Source organism: Pleurodeles waltl, chromosome 1_2 (assembly GCF_031143425.1).
Source record: "Pleurodeles waltl isolate 20211129_DDA chromosome 1_2, aPleWal1.hap1.20221129, whole genome shotgun sequence".
Lineage (NCBI taxonomy): Eukaryota > Metazoa > Chordata > Amphibia > Caudata > Salamandridae > Pleurodeles > Pleurodeles waltl.
The window spans coordinates 893,684,072-893,707,758 of NC_090437.1; the positions used below are offsets into that span (position 1 = coordinate 893,684,072).

At 42.0% G+C, this 23,687-nt stretch overlaps 1 protein-coding gene across 5 annotated transcripts in view; it reads left to right on the top strand.

Annotated features, from left to right (window-relative positions):
• TLR3 (toll like receptor 3) overlaps window positions 1-22,146 on the top strand; it is a 292,328-nt gene extending 270,182 nt beyond the window's left edge. For 4 of the 5 annotated variants that reach the window (XM_069200038.1, XM_069200047.1, XM_069200054.1 and 1 more), the window contains one exon: window positions 20,830-22,146. In XM_069200038.1, coding sequence (XP_069056139.1) covers window positions 20,830-21,058 — 229 coding nt within the window. In that variant the 3' untranslated portion in view covers window positions 21,059-22,146. Of the gene's footprint in view, window positions 1-624; window positions 748-20,829 lie in introns of all 5 variants that reach the window. The other variant, XR_011194199.1, reaches the window with a different exon arrangement.
• Window positions 22,147-23,687: the final 1,541 nt, after the last annotated feature.

The window sequence follows — 23,687 nt, forward strand, 5'->3', positions numbered from 1 at the left end:
CATTAATTTTGAATCTGTTACCTCTTTGAAAACATTGCAAATAGAAAGGACTTCATGGTAAACTAGCTGCCATTGAACAGTATATTCACTTGTCCGTGTCTGACCAACAATTCCCTTGGAGCTTTTTTGTGATCTCCAGATCATCTGTTCCAGTTTCAAATCTGGAGCCACAGCACTGAACCTTCCCTCTCTGTCTTTCATCACAAAATGTCTTTGGATTAATTTTCTGTTGAGGCATGTTTTTTCTACCACTAGCTTCTTCACTCTTTCCAAATACCAGGACCCATATCTCAGATAGTTTATGCAATCAAATTTGCGCTACAAAGTAATCAGTGACTCACAGTCTTCATGTGCAGCTCACAATTACCTTCCAGATCAGCATGTACCAAGTTTTTCACTAGAGCTATCATATGTAAAACATTTCCCCTGTACGTGCAAATTTCTGAGTTTTCTTCACATTCTTTGACAAACTCTACGCACTTGGTTTTCAGGTTTTCTGATTTTGAACTGAATGTATTAAACACTGCCTGGATTTGTATTATGTATTTTAAATGAAGTGCACCCTGTACCTTGTTCACTTCTGAGATGATAAATGCAAAACCTAATTTGTCATTCTTGTTCCAGAAAGCATTGCAACACTATGTTTCTGCCGCCTTAGATGTGATGAGCATACCTTGTAACGACCTAACATAACGAGTTCCACTCAAAACTTCCTGGACAGGTTTGCCTCCAGAGATTTCAGCCTCAGTAAGTGCATCACCTATGCCACATCCACTGATGTAACTTCCTGCACACTGCAATGCAACTTTTGTCATGTAGAAAACCCCCATCATTGGATACAGTTCATCAAATTCTACTGGATCGCTAATAAAAATGTAAGCTACAATTCACAAAACACATTCATAGCAGAAAATTGGCAGGATAGGCTGGTCTTCTAGCTCAGCACACACATTTTGGAAATTTTTTGAGCTGCATATACTGATGCGTAGTTTGTGACTGGAGATGGCATTAATGGTAAAAAGCCAACCTTCTTCAGTGAGACGGTGTTCTGGGAGATCAGAGCATGAATTCCAGCCCAAAGAGGGAGTGAATCCTCATCCTTTAGTCCGTACTGAGTAAGCGATATGATGAAATCGGTTAAATCATCTTTGCAGACCACTGCATCAGGTAGAAGAAGATCAATTTCTTCAGCCACTTTGAAACTTTCTGGTAGACTGGGACGTGTTGATGGCTTGTGATCTTGCACACTTTGGCAAGGCAGTTGGGTTATAAGTTTGCAGCTTCATTTGTTTATGCCTACAGCTGACAGCTTGTTTTCCAGCAGCTACTTCATTGGTGCAGTCTTAAAATAACACTCTGGCAGTATCATGTGTGCTGGATGTTCCAGACAAAGAAGAGCTGGCTTCAAAATCAAAATGATCAAGAGCAGCAATTGTAAATCCTTTCCTGGTAAAGTGACTTGGAAGTGGTGTGCTGTCAGATTCACAAGATTTTGCAGCATGAGCTGCTAAGAGGTTCCTGCTTCATACTCTGTCATTATAGTTTGCTGATACACCAATCCTTTTAATTGAAGTGATTAGCTCCCTACTTTTGCACTTGTCGTAGATTGCATGGGCAGTCATTGTGTGTCGCCGAGTTTTCTTTTTGTTGTGATGTAATTCATAAAACCTGATTTGCAAAATATAGTACATTTACACAGCATAAGCCTGTCGGTTCATGGGATTGTCTTCTACTTCTTCGTTTATATCTTCAAAGCCATCATCAATGTTGTCTACTTCTGTTCTGAACTCAAGAACTTTAGCTTACAACAGTTTTGCTTTGCTGATATTAAACAATGCTGTAAAAAAAATGTTAAGACATCATCAGGCATTCTTGTTGACCCCCATGATTTGCAGAGCTCAGGGGCATCACAAAATATGTCATTAAGTCCAAAATCTAAATCTTTCAGAAAGTTTCTTAAAATGGTTCCTGCTGATTTTAGTGCATCCTGTGATCCTATTTTGGCAGCAAGAACTTCAGGAGTCAAATCAGCAGGGAACATCATAAGTGGCTCATCAGTCTGTTAAACTGACAAAAACAAATTCTGTCATTGTACATTTTCACTAGAAAAATCTTAATTCCATTATTATGGATCAATACAGTTTCATCAGTGTTGATCATTATTTCTCTGATCTTACTGAGTATGAACCCGGAGCCAACACTTGAGTGGCTTTAAAACTTCATTTAATTCTGCAAACTTAACTGAAGGGTGCTGGTTAAGTTTTTGGTGGGAGCTCATTGTACATTCGTATTTTATACATGTTTACATGCATGTAGTTTGGGTGGGCGTATCTATCTGCTGCAAATACTTTCACCTCACTGTTTAGATGAGCTACTAGGCTGAATACTTCATCTTGGAAGAAACAAGCTGCAGATAAAAACATGTTTGCTCTTTGACACTCACATACTCTGTACTTTGGTCTTTTGTCAATCCCTTTGGCCCTTGTTCTGGCTAAACCATAGATAACACATTGAAGATCCTCTGCTCCCCAATCAGTTGTTGGAGGTGGACGAGGGGTAGCCATAGATCTTGTAAGTGGATGGGCATTGGGTTTGGTTGTCGCTTTTTCAGAAGACTCCGATTCTTGTTGTGGTTTCTGCTATTTTTTGACGATTGTTTCCAGGATCTTTCCATTGTATACGACTTGTAGCACTTGTTGTTACAATGACAAAATACTTGATCCTCTTCACCCATCAGTTTCAGTCTTTTGTGAACTTCATCTTGCCATATTTCTGCAGCATCTCAAACTCTCTTCTGGCCAGCTGCAGTTGCTAGATTTTCTTTTGAATTAATTTGGCATAGGACACATTTTTCTTTGTTGAAGGAGTCCTCAGATTTTGTAGTTAGCAACACTCTGACAGGAGGTAAAGATCCTCTGCTACCACCTGCTTCAGTCATGTTTACGAATTTGAATCAGCATAAAACCTGAAACAAAAACAATATTAAAATAAATTACCAAATTGATGTCTAAAACACATCACTAGAGAGCCGCCATTTTGGAAAACGGCAGAAGGGTTGTTCTGAGGAGTTATTTTCTGTCTCTTTAAGACTACTTGACCCCCAAAACCTATGTTTTGACACCAAAATGAAGTATATAGTTCTGATGGTTCATGAAATATTACACCATCACTGCAACATATCCACCATTTTTTGAAATGTCATCCAGAAAAAAATCAGCCCGGATTAGCAATGTCTACGCAAGCAAAACTACTTCTCCAATGGTACAAAAAACACAAATCAAGAATGAAAAAAAAAATCACAAATCACTGGATTTCCCCCAACTTGGACAACTGTTCAAAATGTGTTTGTTTCCGTTACCAGTGTTTAAGTACATGTTTGCGTGTGTGGGTTGAAGCGTTGTGGAACCAACCTTATAGGTACACAAAATTCAGTTGTTAGTTGAGAAGAGTAGAACACTCACTCAAATAAAAATATAATCCTTGTCAGGGTAAACCACAAAAGTCACTAACTAAACCTGTGTTTAAACCTCTGGTAATTTGGCACAAAAGCTGTGAGGCTTAACTTGGGGGCAATGTATAAAGAATTTATGCAGATATCAATCAGTAGTAACATGAAAAACACAATACGAGGAAAATCCCAAACCAATTTAGCAGTAATAGAGTAAAATTTTAATAAATAAAATGACAGTAAAAAACAATTCAAGTAGAGCCGAAGTTAGGAATATTTAAAGTTTTAAGTGAAAATAGCACCAAAAAGTGCAAACCAGCACTAACGGGTATGTGGGCGTGCTGGACTCAGTCAAATTTCACACAGTGAATGAGCTTGGGTCAGATACAGAGACATGGTTTGTCTTGGTGAGGAGTTTGCCCAAGACTCCAGGTCTGCCCCAGGTGCCTTGGCTAGAGTGTTGTATAGCTATTTTAGCCATGTTTTAGACACATTATTTTAGCATATTAGGCCTGTCGTTGTGCACTTTAGCCCAGTTACATTTTATTCAGTATTGCTTTATTTTTCCATCATTAGCCACATTTGCGGTGTTGTTTTATTTTCAATATCTATTTGTTCTTTCGCCTAGGAAAGCATCATGTTCTTAGCATTGCACTTTGTGCTTTCCTCAAGGCTCCAGTCAGATAAATTGCCGGCAAAAGTGGTACGCTGTGTCTCCATCATTCACTGAAACATCCTTACTTGGGGACCTTTTCTTAGAATATCAAATGTTTTATTATAAAAACACTTCTCTGTCCCAAACATGTTAGAGGGAGATTCTAGCCAGATGACCATGACTGCACGCTGATTGCCTTTGCTACAGCTGTTTGCTTAGACTACCAAATCCCTAGCCTATATGGGGACGGTGTCTCTCTAGATTATGGGCTTCCTTGCTCAGGTATGAGGGATGATGTCTACCCAAGGGGGAAAACTGAAGGGCTCATTAGGGCTTATTATGCTGTGCTCTAACATTTATCACTCCTAGTGGCAGTCTGGTGGGACTGTTTTTGTGTTTCACACTCCTTGTCTCCATTTTGCTTTTAGTGTGTTATTGCAATACATGCCTTTTTATCTAAGATACAGTTACTTCAATAAATCCTTATTGAACGATATTCTGCCTCTGTTTGCCTTTGCCTGCATGTGATTAATGTAACTGATAGAAAGGGATGAGAAATGATCGACCACAATTCCCCTGAGCAGTCTTCCTTGTCATGCGCCACGTTGCCACAATCACCGCTGTTCTTGGGTAGAGATGGGGCACTGTGAGTTAGCTGGAAAACCCGGATTAGGCCGACAGGTGTCATATGGTGTGAACTTGTACTCAGTACCCACAATCAAGGCGATCCTGCCTCCCAAATCCAGTAGCCTCATTAGTATAATGAGGACCTACTCAACAGGAGGTTTGTGTTAGAGGGGATTGCAAAGAGGTTGTTGTCAGCACGAGGAGCAGGGCACGGCTGGTGGTTCGAATTGGTGGGTAATGCAGGCGGTTGTTGTTTTGCCCAAAGAGCAGGCCTCCGCTGGTGCTTCACATAGTTGGGTGTTGCAGATGGTTGATTCTCAATGTTAAGAGTCCTTTTGTGGTCGTGAACAAATGAAAACTTCTGGATATTCACCTAGAGTTCCAGAAGGGGTACACTACCAGCCAAGGGTTCTGGACCTCGGGGCACCTCCTGCGGATCAGGACTCGCTCCAGCAGAAAACAGAAGCAGGTCTCGGGCAGTCCAGTTGGTGCTGGCCAGCTGGGCAGTTGCAGGGAGGCTTCTGGAAGCTTTTTGTGTTCCTGTAGCTCAAGCAGGAGGTTAGCCAACTGACTCTTGAAGTCATTTCTGGGGAGTCTGAGTTCAAAGTAAGCAGGTCCAGCCTTCTTTCTTCAGACAGCAGGGCAGTCCTTCTGAATCTTCCACAGGTCCAGGAGTGTTGTGAAAGTGCTAAACTCCACAAGTGAGCCATTGACAGTCACGTGACCCTGGGCACTCGCAGAAAGGGCGCATTTGGTTTAAACAGAAAAATGCTAACTTTTTGAAAGTTGCTTTTATAGAACAGAACCTTAAAATCTGACTTTGCCATTGAAGAAAGTTTCAAAATATAATTTAAATGAGTAGAAGAAGCAATTTTCTTTCTGTTTTCAAACAGAAGTTATCATTTATTAAATATAATAATAAAGTAACCCAGTGTTAGTCTATAGGAGCGTTAGCCTTACTACGGTGAAAAACAACTTTAACGTATTTTACGGCCAGGGCATGTGAAACCAAAGTCCACATGTCCTAATTTTTTAATACCATGCACCCTGCCCAATGAGTTGGTAGAGCCTACAGTAGGTGTGACTTAGAAGTATTAAAAAGGAAGATTTAGGTCTGTCAAAAGGATTATTTTGTCAAGTCAAAATGGCAGTTTAACACTGCACTACAGGTTGCAGTGGCCTGAGGCTTGTTTTATATGACTACGTTAGTAGTTGGCACAATGACTGCCACAGCCTATCAGTAGCATTTAATTTACAGGCCCTGAGTATATGCAGTGCCATTTACTAAGGACTTAAAAGTAAATTAAATGTACCAATCAGATGCAGGCCAATTGTATCATGTTTGAGGAAGTGAGCACAAGTACTTTACCACTGGTTATCAAGTGTAAAGTGCACAGTTGCAATGCCAACAAAAACACGTTGAGCAAAAACAGGGAAGTCAGGGGTGTGGAATTTATTGTGGCTGCTTATACACTAGTGGTGCATTTAGGGGTGTGGAATTTAACAAAATATCTTCTGTGAGACCGACTGTGTTATAAATCTCCATGTCCTGTAAAAAAAATCCACTTGTTCCTTTTGTGCCAGTTAGTGTGCCAACACATTATGACAGCATTTTCACTATATAAGAGGTCTGAAAATTGGCCTCTCTGATTATGCCAGGGCTCTTTCTATAGTGTGGTCTGAGCACTAGCAATTTCTTTCTTTTGCTTTTCCACAGATCACACACTGGCGCTGGAAGTTGCAGTGAGCAATAGTTCCAGGGGTGGAATGTCGTTTTAAATCTGTGCAAACCTACTAACTTGAATGTTTTACGAGTTTTCACCACCTCTTCTGTGATCTTTTCCTATGCTGAGAAAAAGTGAACAATTGCAAGTGAAAAGGGCAGAAGTAAAGCTTTTTCAAGAGTTGGGTGGGGAGTGATTGGGGCAAAATGAACTTGTAAAAGCTAAAGTCTCATTAGCAAATCTATGTTACGCTCCCCTCTGCATACATTATGTCTGGCGCAGGCATAATGTAGTGCAAAGGGTTACAAAGTGGCGCAATGCATGCATCACACCACCTTGTAAATTTGGTGCTGCAATTTTGGCATGATTGGGCCACATTTGCATTAAAAAGAAATGACGCTAATGTGGTGCAAGGAAGCACTAGGGGCTCTTAAATCTGCCCCTTTGTTTTTATTACAATTGTTTCTATCCATCTATCGGATGGCTTCTCTGTGAGTGGCGCCATTCTGCTCTTTCACAAGGAGCGTAGCTGCACACAGCTTAGCTTTGTTCAGTGATATGGTCTAGTGCGCAATGTGTGCTTTTTGTGACCAAAATATATATTTTATTTTTTTTCCAATGTTTGTTATAATGGTGTGAGCCCGGCAACTCCCACATAAATAAAGTTTTACAAAAACCATTTCAAAACAAGACACACATTGACAAAACCAAAAGGCTGACCACCAGTGTCGGACTTATTGTCTTTGCCAATGCTTGTCTATTTTCATGTTTCCGATAATCTTGTAAAAAATTATTACACTGATTTTCAAATATGAATATTGTAGCATGCATCAACATATTTTACTAAATGATGCTTCAAAGAAATGGTACTCAAATTTCAAAGTAGTTTAGGAAAACATTTTTTTTCCTAGTTGCATTTTTTTTGTGGGCATTTTACTTTGAAAGCAAAGAATCAAACTTGCTTTCAAGCTTCTTCAAATATTTGCATCTGATCAGAGAGCACTCTGGGAGCATTATCTGTAGCTTCATACTGTTAAACTTTGCAAACGTCTGTACACATTTTTATAATGGAACAACTCTTAGTTGTCCAGTCTGAGCTTACAACATTTCCTTAGAGTGTCACCCAAATAATATATGGAGACAAATATTACCTTAACTGCAGACATTGCCCTTCCCTTATACAAAATGTGGTACTATAAACTGCCAGCCAAAGGCTTTATACTGCAGATGGTTGGGCCTACTTGTCCTAAGGACAAAATAAACATGAAAACCTGTTGTCATTGACCCCAACCAATATGTCTTGGGTGTCAGGCTATAGGAATTACACGCCCCTGGGAGTGAAGGCAAAAAACCTGTAGCAATACCACGCCAAGGATGGCAGGACTAACAATAAGGCACTGAGAACTGTATAGTGAAGGGAAAAGGTGCTGTTCATTTTGAAAAAAACGGAGGGAGTGGTGTGTGTGGAGGATATGATGAATGCGTGTGTTGTAGGATGGAGTGGGGGTGGAGGGAAGAGAGAGCAGGTATTACAAAGCATTTAACTTATTCTGGTAGCTGTGTGTTTACCTGCCTACCTAGCAGTCGACTAAACTAAAGAGATGCCGCCCCAAATGAATTAAGGTTCAGGTTTTAAAACTAGATAACAACAATAAACAAAATTCATTTTCAAAATGTTTTTAAAGTTAGGAAAGCTTAAGGTAGAAAGCACAGAGCAGGCTCTGTATTTTACATCTGAGATTAAAAGAAAAAAATGCTAGAACGTGCAAAACATTTGGCAGCTAAATCAATTTTGAAAGCGTAGAATTCATAGTGTACAACCTCTGCAGAAAACCGTGTCATTAAACGTGAGTAAAAACAGGTATTATGACCTATTAGCCCCAGGTGTAAGCTGACATGGACAGTGAGCAAAGTGGACTGGCATTAAGTTACTGTCATTGGCTCATATTTAAAAATAAGAGCATAAAACATGATTCACTGAGCGCTGTTTCGTGCAACATCTAAAAAAATGTTTTTAGAAGGTCCTGCTCATGGCAAGCGTTTTGTAGCGACTGTACCAAGCATCATTTGATTAAAACAGTGAAGCCAGTTTGCGCCACGAAGGGCAGTTCAAAGAAGGATGTCTAACTGATGGATCTGCTTTCTGCGCGCTATTTGCTGTTTCAGACTGGTGGAGGGTTCTCCATTGACGGATTCTTCCTACCCTGATCATGAATTTAACACAGCGTCACATGGGGATCTCATGCAGAAGATTAGCGCTTGCCGGCAAGTTTTAATTCCATAGCATTTAAAAACGTTCCAAAGCAGGAACTTGCAGTCATTTAGCAAGAAAGTGCAGGTGCATAGTGGAAGAATCATGCTTACCTTTTGCTGAACATTCCTGAGGTACGGTCTGGCAGCCCATTTTGGCAAGAGGCCATATGAAAGGAATACACATGATATCAATTGTAAACGCTTTATTTTGTAATAACTTTTGAATGTGCCAGCAAGGAAGGCAATTATCATTTATAGGAATTATTTGAGAGCCAAGCATGGCTTATATTACAGAATTCTTTGTTATCATGGCAAGCGAGAGAGTTGTCCGTTTATTTGAGAGTGTTTTAAAAGCATTACACGAAGGGGTGTGTCCCCATAAGGATTCGGCTTTCAGGCAAACTGCTGCCTTCATTGCAACTGAGTGATGTGCTGTGCCAACACAAAATGTTGTCAGTAGAACACTGTGCTGAATAGTAGTCACACCAGATAAGTGATATTGACAGCCAACCTTTAGGGCAGACGACATATAATAAACAACAGTCGACTTCCTTGACTCAACACACATTCTACGATCCTGGATATGATTAAGAAAACATTCCTTGATGGAACTTTTATCGAAGGTCAGGGATTTAAGAGGGTCTTGGAAAACAGAAATATTGAATAAACTACTAAAGGAGGACGCTCCAGTGTAAGAGAGCCAAGGGATGTTTGAAATATGGTCCAGGGCGAGACAGTCTGAAATAACTGATTTAGTAAAACTAGTTTCAGCTTTGGACCATATAGAAAACCACAGTAATAAGGGTTTTGTAAGGAGCAGACCTTCTCAAAATTGTAATCCAACCTCCCTGTGAATGATCACTGATGAAGCTGAGGCAGCTTGGCATAACAGCTGCTTTAAAAAGGAATTCTCCTCTACCTGGAGGAGGCTGCTGGGTGTATAACCCCAAAAACCTCCTCCAAATGTGGTGGTGAACAGTTCTCTAGCTTTATATATGTCTACCATCTCTTTAACCAGTTCACTGCCCAATTTGTGTGAAAACCTAAACATCCCCTGGCAATTCATGGTCATCTTGAACCTAGCATTTGAGACCGCGTGAGATCATGTGCCATTGCTCGTGAAAAGAATCCCTAGATAACAAAAGGAGTTAGCTCTAACAATAGGTGAATCCCCATTAAAGAAAGATCTACACTTCTGCATCTTCTTCCCACAGATCCTAATAAATGTTTTGGATTTATTAATAACGTTTTCTTAGCATCCATGAAATCCTCAAATGCATTTATCAATTTCTGGAGGCAGTTAGGTGTCCTAGATAATAAAACAGCATTGTCACCATATAACAGCACCGGGACAGGCCTGCCTGTGATGCTGAGTACCTTGGCCTGCATAAGCTTGGAGACCACCATCCACCCCATTAAAAAAAAGGGGAAAGAAAGAAAGGTGCCAGTACAAAACCCTGTCTAATTCCCCTCTTCACTCCAAAGAGTGGAGAGCATTCCCTATTGGGGCCATACTGAACCTTCGATGAAAGGTTCCTAATAATATGGGCCAAGAAACAAAAAATCTCCTCTGGGGCACCAAGAGAAATCAAAGTAAACCAAAGGATAGAATGTTCAACTAAATCAAAAGTGCTACTTAAATCAGCAAAACTAAGATAAAGCGAACCAATCTTAGCCCTGGTGTACTTGTCATTGAGCAACTCACGGTTCGATTGTACCCATACCCCTCCTAAAACCAAACTGCACTTCTGATAGTATGGAGTTTTCTCATGGTCAACCCTCACGCCTCAACAGAAGAATCTTCCTCGTCACTAAGGAGTCTAGGAGAGAAATGGGGTGATAACATTTTGGATCTGCCTTGTCTCCCTCCTTAAAGATTGAGACAATAACAGACATAGCCCAGAGGGTGGGATCCTACACTCAAGTGCCACATTAACACCTGCGTCAGGATGGGGCCTCATAGGTTCCAAGACGCTTTAAAGGCAGCGACCGGGATCCCATCCGGCGTGAAACCTTCTTGCCGCTGCTTTGTTCCAGGGCCTGGAGGGTGCTATCTAGTGGGAGAAATTTTGAATACAGGCCTTGTTCGCCCTGTGTGGTTGACAAAACTCTCGGACGAAATCAAAGATGGTAGAAAAATGTGCCATCCATGCCTCACAAGAGACAAAAGCTCTTCTATGCTGTCATTTGTAAGAATATGTGCATTAAACATACTGCAAGACTGCTTAGGGTTGTGTGTCTCGGCAGCCTGTAGCAATTTGGACCAGGCCACTTCTTTCAATGCATTTTTCCTAGCTGTTAGTGCTTGGCTATACTTCTTTTTTTTGTAAATCTTTTTATTTAACACCGCGTGGCATACAATACATGTAAACAATGGAAATATGACATGATAGGCAATGAACGGGTGTGATGGGTCCAAAGTCCTTCCAGGACCTTTTGTCCACGGATCCCTTCTAGTTCACTTCTACCTACCCTCCTCCCGCCAATAGTTAGAAATTCAATCTTTACCTTTCTTGTGCCCATTTCCTTTTCCCTGGCACCCTCCTTCTGCTCATGTGCCCTGGGTTGCGTACCATTGTCCCCATATCTTATCCCATTTTGCTGGGCACCCCCTGCTTTTATAGACCACTCTCTCGGACCCGCAGCACCAGTCCATATCCGCCACCCAGTCCTCCTCCCCCGGTCGGTGTGGAGCATCCCAATCTCTGGCCACTTTCCTCTTAGCCACCACTGCTGCCAACCTCAGCCATACCATTTGGGGTTTTTTCCACTCCATTTCTCCTGGGATTGACAGGAGTAGCCACCTAGGGTCCATCGGGTTCGGGACTCCCACCACTCTGGACATCACATCCACCACTTCTGTCCAAAACAATTGTATCTGAGGCCGGGTCCATAGGATGTGATAGAATGTCCCCGGCATCTCACACCCTCTCACATAGATCTGATTGGGTGCCCCCCATCTGCTGCAGTCTCACCCTGGAGAGGTATGACCTGTGTAGTATCCAAAGCTGCACCAGCCTAAAGCGGGACCGAATTGCAGTTTCTCTAGCGCTTTTCATTGCATCTGCCCAATCTTCCTCATCCATGGGGCCTACGTCTTCCTCCCATGCCACCCGCAGTCGTTGATTGAGGTTGGGGGAGTTGTAGAGCTTCCTATAAATTATTGAACGGCCTGTTTCGGTAGTGGCTCAGCAATGATCCTATCTTCAGGTAGGGTAGTGTCTTGGATGTGTTCCCCAATCAGTATGTGGCTACGCAGTGCATGGTGCAATCGCAAGTATTTGTATCTTTCCGCCTCTTGTAAGGCAAATTCCATCTGCAGGTCCTCAAAAGATATCACAGCATTGTCCTGCATTGTTCTATTCCAATCAAGGCCCATCTGGAGAACCTCTGCAGCGCACTCACTTCCTTGAGGAAGTTGCCGGTCCAGAGTGGGGCACGAGCCGACACCACACCCTCCTCCCCAAGGTAGTAATGTGCCTCTCTCCATGCCCGTACCACAGCCAAGGTGAGTCAGGAAGTCCTGGCAGTATAGGACCCCCTCATACCCGAGGCAGCCATCACTGCCCTATCGACCCTATAAGCTGGCTCCTCAGGTCCTGAGAAGGCTCATTCATTGATCACCACCAGCTGGGTGGCCCAGTAGTACACCCGGCTTCAGGAATAACCAGTCCTCCATCATAGACCCCCCTCTGAAACTTCCTTAGTGCTATACGGGGGATTCCCTTCCCCACAACAGCGGTCTAAGGGCCTGATCTATCTTTCGGAAGACCCCTTTGGGAATCTCCACTAGCGTGTTCTGGAACACGTAAAGCAGTCGGGCAGTGTATAAGAATGTTCTACCCATTAGTGTCAATGGTAATTGTAGCCAATGTTCTACATTCCTCTCCAGCCTGTCAACCTTTGGGGTCAGGTTCATTTGGAGTAATTCTTGCAGGTCTCTGGTTATGTAGATCCCCAAGTATTTGAATCCCTCAGGTGCCACAGGAATATCTTCTTGGGGGGCATCGGGGCTGTCTCTCCCATCAGGGGGAACAGTAGGGATTTGTCCCAGTCAATGGTATACCCGGAGTAATCTCCAAAGGTGCGGAAGATTTGTAATAGCCTGTCAATGTAGCGAGCCAGATCAGTGGTGTATAGTATAATATTGTTTGCGTATAGAGAAATACGCTCCTCCCACCCCTTCCCACCTGGGACGCCCCGGACCAAAGGGTCCTGCTGGATCCAGGCTGACAGCAGCTCCAGGGCCAGTGCAAACAGCAAAGGGGAAAGCAGGCATCCCTGTCTCATACCCCTCTGCAGTGCAAAAGTGCAGGAGTGCACACCGTTTACTCTCACCCTCACCAGTGGTTTCTGGTAAAGTAGCTTAACTCAGGTGCAGAACGGCGGACCCAGCCCCAGCCCCAGCCCCAGTTTACGAAGTGTGGTGAACATATAGTCCCTCTCCAGACTGTCGAATGCTTTCCTTGCGTCTAGGGCCAACAGCGCTGCCTGGGTGCCCCCCAGTGACTTCAGTCGACGGATATTGAGCCGGGTGCCTCTCCGGGGCATAAACACCGATTGGTCAGGGTGTACAATGGAGGTGATCACCGTTTGCAGCCGGGTGGCCAGCACCTTGGCCAGTGCCTTTGCCTCCATGTTTAATAGAGATATGGGCCTATATGATACACATTGCGTTGCCGGCTTCCCCTCTTTAGGAATGATCACTATAGTTGCTATCCTTTGATCTTCTGGCAGTTGCTGCACATTTAGCACCTAGCGGTACATTGTGTTAGATATGGGGCTACCCTGGTTTTCAGCCCCTTGTAGAGCTCCACTGGGAGCCCGTTTGGGCCTACTGCCTTTCCCACCTGTAAGGCACCAATTGCCTCCCCTATCTCCTCAGCCGTCAGCTCACCCTTCAGTGCCTCCCTTTCTACCTCGGTGAGGGGCACCAGGGCTACGTTTTTAAGCAGGTTGTCACAGTCGTCATCTGTCATACGAGTCTTTGAGGAATATAGCTTTTGGCTATAATTCTTACGCAATAGTCTAATAGTTGGGTGATCCCTTAGTGTACTATGTAAAGCAAATTTCAGGAGATTAGACGCCATGGTGCATGAGTGATCAAATCCCATGCTTTTGGGAGTTATTACAACTTGTGGGTCATGTAAGAAGAGCACTTAGTGACCTGCTGGCCTTGTCAAGGGATGCCAGTAACTTTTCATGATCCACCACCATCTCTAAACACTAGCCAAACTCAAAGGAGTTCCTTTGTACTAGCTGGTTCAGTCCCTATTCATTTAATTCCCACACCATTTGGCCTTACCGGAGCAATGTTAACTACACATTCAGAGTCGCTAACATTTTTGCCCCAAGAGAATATAGACAAAAAAAAGTGAGCTGTAATCTCTCATTGCAGGCGAGGTAACACGAAGAGAACTAACCAAATTATTAGCAGACAAAGAGAGAAGAACATGGTCAATAATAGTGCAGGAATCTACCTGTGAAAGAGAGAATCCGCTTCCCTTTATCATTGAGCTAATAGTAAGTAAAAGGAGGTTGTATTTAAAGATTAATGAAGTGCATCCCCATATTCATTGTGCGGGAAATGCTGGATACTTGCCTCTTCTGTATTTGTAATCCGACATATCCGCATAGCCGGCAAAGAACAAACCTGAATATTAAAATCACCAGCCATAATATAATAAAATTAGATTGAATTGGGCATAAGAAGGCTTCCAACCCAGCCTCAAGTGCATAAACCATAATATTACGTGACCAATCAAATACATTATTATAAAAGTTGACCACCACTAAGTCAGGACCAAAGAGACTGGGACGGGGCAAAACAAACATGAACCTTCCAAGAATAACAGACAACATATTTGATATTAAAATCAGTAGGCCCCTCTTTGCCCGCCATAATGAATATGACAGAGCATCTAAAAAATAGGAACAGAAGCCCTCAACATAAATTGGGTCCACAGACCAGGTTCCCCTGAATGCAAATAATATCAGAAGCCAAAGTAATTTGGAGCCATTTTGGAAGATTCAGCTTATTTTGGAGCGCTCACACATTCTAAGTAACAAATTGGCAAGTTTCTCTGGCTGTCATCTAAGAGTGGCAAATTGGGGAGAGCAACCGTAGGGCCACTTTAGGCAGAATCAGCAGACACATTGGGCTGATGAGGGGTAGGGGTAAACAAGGCCAGCACCTTCAGATGCATGAAGGGAAACAGGGTTCTCCAGTTCCTCAACCTGGTTCACCAAAACGTCTGTATAATCATCCAAGGTACTTTTGGAAAAATAGTTCCTCCCTGATGCAGAATCAATCATTGTCTTGGAAGGAGCCCAGTACCTGAAACCTATTTGAAATGGCAATGAGGGGGGTGTCAGAGACATTGGAGGCAATCATTGGTTGGTTGTGAAAGCAACGTGAACCTGTCATGGGCAGTTGACCAAAAGATGGCAAAGAAATGCCACGCAGATGACAATAGAAATAAACCTAAAGGGGTAAGAGCAATATTCCCATCAGATGAAATAAGTGATGTCTACCTAGACAAACATTCCCCCACAAATCTCAAATGCCTAAAGTTCATGATGACACAGTCCCCCATAAGGACCTTCTTTGACAAGCCAATCCAACCAATTCTTTTGGCCCCCAGGATTGGATCTGTCCTATTAAGCTGGAATATACCCTTGGAATGAAGCCACTGAGTGACTTTATTCTTTAGTTGATCCACAGATTTGGTTATGCCATGAGTCAAAGGAGGTATGTTGATCATCACTACCAAATAAGGAGAGCTTGCCAGTGGCAGATTATTGCCCACTCGGTTAGAGGAGCTCCAGGGCCACTCCTCACCCCAACTCCTGCATAACTATGAGAAGACGGTGTTGACAGTTGATTTAACGAAGCTGGTAATTAAGACTGTTCCGTGGAAGCTGAGGGAGATGCCCTTACAGATGTGGGCAAAACTTCCATCACATTCAAATTGTGTGCAAGGTGGGCATGACAATTGAAGTGGCATGGTGCACTACTGGTTGTATTGCCAAAGGTATCATCACTTTGAGGAAGGCTTGTGCTACCAACCGAGGAGTGGACAACCAAGAGCATGGGGGTGCACGCAACCTCAGATTGAGGTATGGGGCGCTAGGCTGCATAAATGCCCATCCCTCATGCAGCACAATAGATCTTCAGTTATACCCAAGTGTTTAGTTATAGGCATGAGTAAATGTTCTAACAAGCCCTCAATACTATCCAGGAGTTTTACCAGGATGTTGGCTAAGTCTTCACTGGAGAGCATTTTGGAGAAACTAACAGCAGAAGCCATAATAAGGTCAGAATCTGGTGGTAATGTATCTTTTCTTGCCCCCAAGCACCCATTCCGTTTGGCCGGAGGAGCTTTACTGTGGGGAGATGCAGACTGTAGGCTACCATCTTGATCATCTTGGCCCGTAATGGTCAGATCTGAGATTGCATGGGGTGCCCCTTGTGGTACTAGGGCAAGTCAGTAGGTGGAAAAGTACACTTAGTGGCAAGATGCACGGATGAGTCAGGAGTTGATGAAACAAATGTGGCAGATAGGCGTCGTTCAGCAATTTCTATTTGTTCATTTAAGGCGCCCATTGCTTTCCTAATGTAACCATCCAAGGTGTAGAAGCATCAGTTTTAATTGAAATTGTAGCCTTCCGTTTCATCATCTTCAACAACAGGGAAGGAGAGAAGAGATTAAGCACAGTACCTGAAAGGGAACTTCGCAAACAAACAAAACCAAGATATGTGCCCCAGTCTAGCCTCGCCCGGCCACGGATGGGTGCTGTGATTTAAAGCGCTACCAATGTGCTTCAGATGCCGCGAGGTGGGCTTAACAGGGCACTTTCAGCCGCAAAGCAGTTTGGCCCCTGGAGTTCATGGTGCTACTGCTCCCCGCGCTGCAGGACAGGGCACTAGTTTGCATCGCTAACCAATGCGCTTCAGGCGTTGCGCGCTGTGGCCACAAAGCAGGTTGGCCCCTGGAGTCCATGGTGCTGTGCTTCCCGCCCTGTGGAATAGGACACTTCAATTTAAAGAGCTTCAAGTGCAACTAGGCTTAACAGGCCTGTTCCAGCAAGCTAGCTGGTTAGCAGGTTAGCCGGGGGTCTACAGTGCTTCTGTTCCCTGCGCTGTGGGACAGGACGTTGTGAGTTAAATCGCTACCAATGCCTTCCAGGTGCGGCGGGCAAGACACACTAAATAGGGCAGCTCCATCTGCAAAGCAGGTTAGCCCTTGGAGTCCTCATGCGCCTCAGGTGTGCTGAGGTGGGCTTAACAAAGTACGGCGCAGTCCACGGTGTAGTTTAAAGTATTTGCTGAATATAGCATAGACACATTTGACTGTACATTGTTTTATCATGGATTGAACACATTTTGGCAAAATGTTTTGCAGGACAAATTTTATATGTAGACCCAGAAGAGTAGATCTGTGTCCTATTCACATTATCATCAGGGTTAGATCTACAAAAGTTATTTGCACCTAGCATGATGAAACCAGCTCCTGTGTTTGCCATTTTCACTTCTCCACTTCCAGGTCAAGCAATATCCTTTCATCCTTAACATTCCATTACCTGCTTTGACATCACACAGTGTTATCGGAAGTAGGATGGATTAAGATGGTTTTTACTTTTACTATTTTTGTTGATTAAACGTTATGCTGTTTATCCGATTGCTCTTTATCAACCACAGAGGGTAACCCAACAAAACCCAAAGGGGTCTGGGTAAAGCTTAATTAATTATTGCACTTGTTTCTCTTCTACTTTCTCTCTTGTTGTGATATGATGGGGGATGTTATAAATTGTGTATAAAGAAATATATATTTGTAATAAATTAATTTTGTAATAAGTGAAAGGTAATGATGTGTTTGTATGTATGAGGAGTTGGTGTTTTGGAGTTTTATTATTTTTTGCTCCCAGGGGTCTCTGTTGTTTTTGTAATTTAGTTTATCCGAGTGCAGAATGTCTTACGGCTCAGTAGATATTTTCAGCTGTCTCTCATTTGGGTTCTGATAGAGCAACATGTATCCAAACTTTACAACATGTGACTGTTTTGTACTTCTTATGTGTCACCATTTTATTGCACATCTGTAACAGCAGCATATTGTTCTATGATCAGTCACCTCAAACTGCTTATTACATTAACAGCTGTTTCAACACAGATTTGGGTTGCTAACCCACTTCATTTTGTTTTTTGCAGAGCTTGGTGACTGCAATATAATTTTTGTTTCTAATTCATGATGCTTTGTAACATTTGAGTGGGTCTACCCACAAATTGTTTCTGCCCTTAGAATGGCTCATATTACAGACAATCATCATAGTAATCCTAGTCATATCTTGTGTTTTGATAAACAGTTCCTGTTGTGTTTCATATCACTTTGTTGAGCATTCTGACTAACAAGTTACTTAGTACTGTTGCTTACTAAATAAAATACAGAAATAGGAATCTGGGGCCCATGTTTATACTTTTTGACGCAAACCAGCGCCGACGCTGGCTTGTGTCTAACAATATACCGCCGGCTAACGCCATTCCTACGCACCACGCGGGCGCCTTATTTAAGGATTGACATTAGCCGGCGCTGCGGGCTGGTCAAAGTAAAAAACAATTACTCTAACCAGGCAGCGCCGATGTAGGGAAAAATGGGGGTTGTGCGTCAAAAAATGGTGCAAGTCAGGATAGAGTAAAAAATCATGGCTCTAACCGGACTTGCGCCATTTTTTTATGCACAACCCCCTTTGAAATGACTCCTGTCTTAGGAAAGACAGGAGTCATGCCCCCTTGCCCAATGGCCATGCCCAGGGGACTTTTGTCCCCTGGGCATGGCCACTGGGCACAGTGGCATGTAGGGGGGCCCAAGTTAGGCCCCCCCATGCCACTTATAAAATAAAAAAATTATACTTACCTCTACTTACCTGTACCTACCTGGGATGGGTCCCCCCATCCATGGGTGTCCTCCAGGGGTGGTCAAGGGTGGCACGGGGTGTCCCTGGGGGGCAGGGAAGGGCATGTCTAGACTGCTTCCATGGTCAGAGACCATGGAAGTGAGCACACAGGTCCCTTAACGCCTGCCCTCACCCAGGCATTAAAAAACAGCGCACATCAGGCTGTGTGCCGTTTTTTAAGGCCCGCCCCCTCCTGCACGTCAAAATGACGTGGGAGTATAAATAAGGCGCACAGGCCTTAAAGTCATTTTTTGGACAGGAACACCTACCTTGCATGTCATTAACGCAAGGCGGTTTCCTGCATCCAGAAAATGATGCACACGGAGGAATTTTGACATTCGCGGGGTCGGGCGTCATTGTATAAATATGGTGTTAGGTTTGCGCTGAATTTGCGTCAAAATTTTTGGTGCAAATTCGGCACAGAGTATAAATATGCCCCTTAGTATTTTTGCGATATACCACTTCTTGCAAAGCCTAACAAACATGATAGACAGTGTATAGAGTTTTGCTCACACACAACGTATATGCATGCATGCTCACTACTAGTGGTTTATTGTGACAAGGTAAAATAGATTTTTTTCTGAATGTAAAATTCTTATGAAAGGTGACACTGAAACAGGTAATGAATAAGAGAGCACATAGATAGTCCCACCTTTTGAAAATAATCGTTAATTTATCAACAACAAAAAACTAATAATGTAGAATTTTCTTATTGTTAAAATTTTCATAGCAAATCAGAAATAGATTCCAAATAAAAGATACTTACTTGGAATTTCAGTCCCTTTATGGACGTCGGCTGCTTTGGGTAGCAGTTGGCAGATTTCTTACAATATTGTCTAGAATCGTATTAAAATTATGCACTCCATATGCTTTAGGTTTCTACATCTTTCTCTTCTATTTGATTCTTATAATGCATCATTTGCTGATAAGTTTACTTTTTTTAAATGGTATTTTTGTGAAATTATAATGCTAAAGCATAAATTGGAATAAACTTAGAGCGTCTACATGAATGGCCATGCACTGGCTCCTGCAAATCCCATATAAGACCATGATATTATATATCTCCTGGTCTACAGCTTCCAGGGCTGTCTGTTCAGATCTCTCCTTCACTTCTGATGCTGACCTCTCTTATGTTTAACAGAACACTTTCACAGTAACATGAGGTTGTTCATCTCAGTCTTTCCTATTTCCAATTCAGCCCATTACCAAATCTGACAAATATAAGCAGCTTCGGGATTCGTAACTTTGCCTGTTTGTTTTTAATCTCTGCAAATTTCAGGTTAGTGTGTATAGTATAGGCTGCCTATTCTGTTTCTGCTGCAGTCCACAATAGAATTAAGTTGTAAATTGGCATGCACAATTTAGTTTCTTTAATCACTTGTTTCCAAAATAAATATAGTTAATCCACATCAAATGCTCTATCCCTCACAGAGTTGGCCTACCGCTAAAGAATTATTCTTCATCTCCCCCTTTACTCATTTCAACCCCTGCCCAAAACTCTTACCAAGGCTACCATTTCCGTTTTCAACCTACACGACTCCATGGTAATCTCCTTTCACCAACAGTAGGCAGATCTTCTCTCTGCCCATCACTCATCCTAGTGTATTTTTCAACAACGTTACCTTGCGGAAGTAATCTCTTGCTAACTCCAATCGATCCATCAGATCCAAATCCCACTCCCAGCTACCACATGCCATTTCCCCTGATCCACCCTCATATTCTGTTTATTCACGCAGTTTACTCTCCAAGCTAGACACCCTTTGAGCCCTGTGAATCTGCTGCTCTCTGCCTTTAAAAGTAACATCACATGTCCAGGTCTTCAACATACATGGTACACCAAGAATCACTTTCACCTTAACTGGCACACCTTTCTGACCTCTTATTCGTGGACTAAAACTCAGTGTGTTGCTTGCTTGTTGTTTCTCCTATATCTGCCACATTGAACTACCATCCATGCAAACACACTGACTATCTGTCTGTTACTACCTACTGCAGTGTTCCACCACACTCCCCTACCCGTGTATAGTGACTTTATGTACAGCATTTGTGCTAGAAATTTACCATTCAATCCATGAATGCGACTAGATATCTAGACTCTTATCTAACAGCTAAGCCTTATGAACAATTTCTGATTTTGAGGGCTAATTGTTACTTTTGTTTTTTTGATGAAGGTTCAAAGTACATCATGCTTTATACCAAGCTATTGAACAAAGTCGGGATTCCATCATACTCATCTTTATTGACGACATCCCCGATTACAAGCTGCATCAGACATTACGCTTAAGACGAGGGATGTTTAAATCAAACTGCATTTTGGACTGGCCTGCTCAGAATGAACGACTGAATGCATTTTATCAAAAGTTAAAAGTAGCTCTTGGCTCGAGTAACAGGGCAGGCTGAATATTGCAAAGCTACTTGTATGAAGTATCTCCCCAGTAGCCTTGTAAATCCCTGTGATGGACCAACACTTGAGACACGTTAAAAAACGGGACATTCACTTATGCATCTTTTATGTACAGTATGCCATGCATATATCTATTTGTATATTTGTAGCTGTTCTTGTTTGCCACCTTGTTCACAATAATGTAAAACATTTTCTGCATATGAGTAATGCAAGATGCAGTGCAGAATGTATCTCAAAATGATTGCTATGTATTAAAGCAGTATATGTTAGGTTGTGTGTAAAGTATTTGACTGAGCAGGAAATGTTTCTACTGATAGTGTAGGAGGCTTCGTTTCATACAATTCAGTAGAGTAGTAGAATTGCCTATGTATTTACGTAAGAAAACAGTCATCATCTGTTCTCACATTTATTCTGTAAGGTGAGTGCTTTAACACTCTAGGCATGAAAGAGGCCAGTCGTGCTAAGTCTGTGTGGATGTTTTCACGCAACTATATAATTTATGCATAGCTTCAACACTGATCCCATTTGTAAGGCCTGAATAAGTGCCTCAGATAATTCCAGATGACAAGATTTGCTAGTACTATTTTTTCCTTGTTTCCTATTAATAAAGAATTGTGGTTTAATGAATTGTACGTACGTCACAGAATTAAATGTACATATTCGATGCATGGAAATATTTGCACAACAAAAACTCACTTAAGGACAATTGCCGTGCTGTACATCAGTGTTTGGTTAGGATATGATTCAGTATTGTAAAGAGGTGTAGATTTAAGTAATTTGCTTTAAACTTCTTTTACCTTTCAAAGAACATATTTCAAATTTGGGACTTTGGGAGATTAAACAATTTGCCAGAATAACAAAATATTTTCAGCCAAATTAGAAGGTCTTCAGATTCTCAGGTCTGCGATTCCGCCACTAAACCACATAATTTTCTCCTCAGTGTAGCATACAGTGAGAAAAACGAGAATGCTAGAAGCTCTAAAGCTATTTTATTTAAAATTGACAAAATACAAATGTTTTTCACATAAAGGAATCATTTCAGCTGTGTATCACCGGGCAACTTCTAATAAAAGATGGCCTCCTGTTTTTTGGTTTTGCGTGTTGTTTACAGTACCAAAACTTACATTGGGCTTTGAGTGAGGCACTTGCTTATTATTCTTTGGCTTTCTTTTTATTCTCACTTACATGCTTCTTAGTTAATTGTCTTTTCTTCCTCTTCTTGTGTTTTTCCCTCCCCTGGTGCATAGCTTCTTTGCCACTCTTTTGAATGAATTGGTTGTATCCTTTGTACATTTAGGAAACAAGTTTTTAGCTTTCCTGTAGCCATCTCACTAGACTGTTATTTTCCAAACAATGCATACATAATATACATGCAAAGAGGGGCCTTTGGTCAGTAGGCTCCTTCCATTCACTAGGCTCCATCCATTGGTCTTTTGAAATGTCATTCACATTTTGCCTCCACCCACCGCAGCATACATCGTGGGGAAATGGTTCAACTCACTTCATCCATTGACTCCCTTCACTTTGAGTGCCCACACAAACCTTATGCACATTGTTGATATCTATCTACAAATAGTTCCTTTTTCTTCAGTCACAATGCTCTTTCAAAGTTTGCTTTTTAAAATTTATTTTCATATATTTTCCTTACACGTCTGGTATCCACTTAGATGCTAATTTATTTCCTGGGTTTAAAATTGTTTTTGTAAAGTGTTTATATGACATTGTTACATTTAGGTGGTTGCTATTTGAGTGCTCATTTGATTGATGATTAATTCTCGTCACCTTCATAAAAAAATAATGGTAAGTTGCACTGTACAACTGAAAGGATTTTTCTAAACATTATTAGAAAAATGGATATATCAGTGTTTTTTTTAATTTATTCACAGTATATAGTGGCCACGTTTGTGTGACAGTTTCTTTACTTTTTATTTTTATTGTACATGGCTACAATTAAAAAGGTAAAGAACACAAAGTAACCATGGAACTATTTGATATATGTTTAACTGGCGTGTTAATTTTGCTTTCAGCACTCCTTGGGAGTGCATGTGCTTCCTTGCTCTCTCTCATACATCCTACTTCATGTGTGCTGCATTCCCATTCACAGCTGCTACTGTGCTCCCCGTGTTGCCTTCCCATCCCACTTCTTGTCCGTTGCTCCCGGCATTGTTTTCATTTTTGCCCCTGCTGTTCTGCCTCAGCAATAAGCATTGTGGAAACCAAAAAGGTTGGCTAATGCCTTTCACAGGCAAAATCTTTTCTAATATGGCAAATGTCTGTTAACACAGTTACTGATTTAATTTGGCTTGTTATTTACTAGTGGTGCATTCAGAGGTGTGGCATTTAGCAAAATATCTACCTGTCCGTGGGACAGGCTGCGTTATAAATCTACTTGTCCTGTAAAAGAAATGCACTTGTTCCATTGGTGGCAATTAGTGGCACAAGAAATTATGGCAGCAATTTCATTATATAGGAGCTCTAATAATAGCCTCTCTGATTATGCCAGGGCTCATACTATTATATGGTTTGAGTACTCTAGCAGTTTCCTTCTTTTGCCTTTCCACAGATCACAAAATTGGACTGGAAGTAGCGATGAGCAATAGTAACAGGAAATGAATGTTCTTTTGA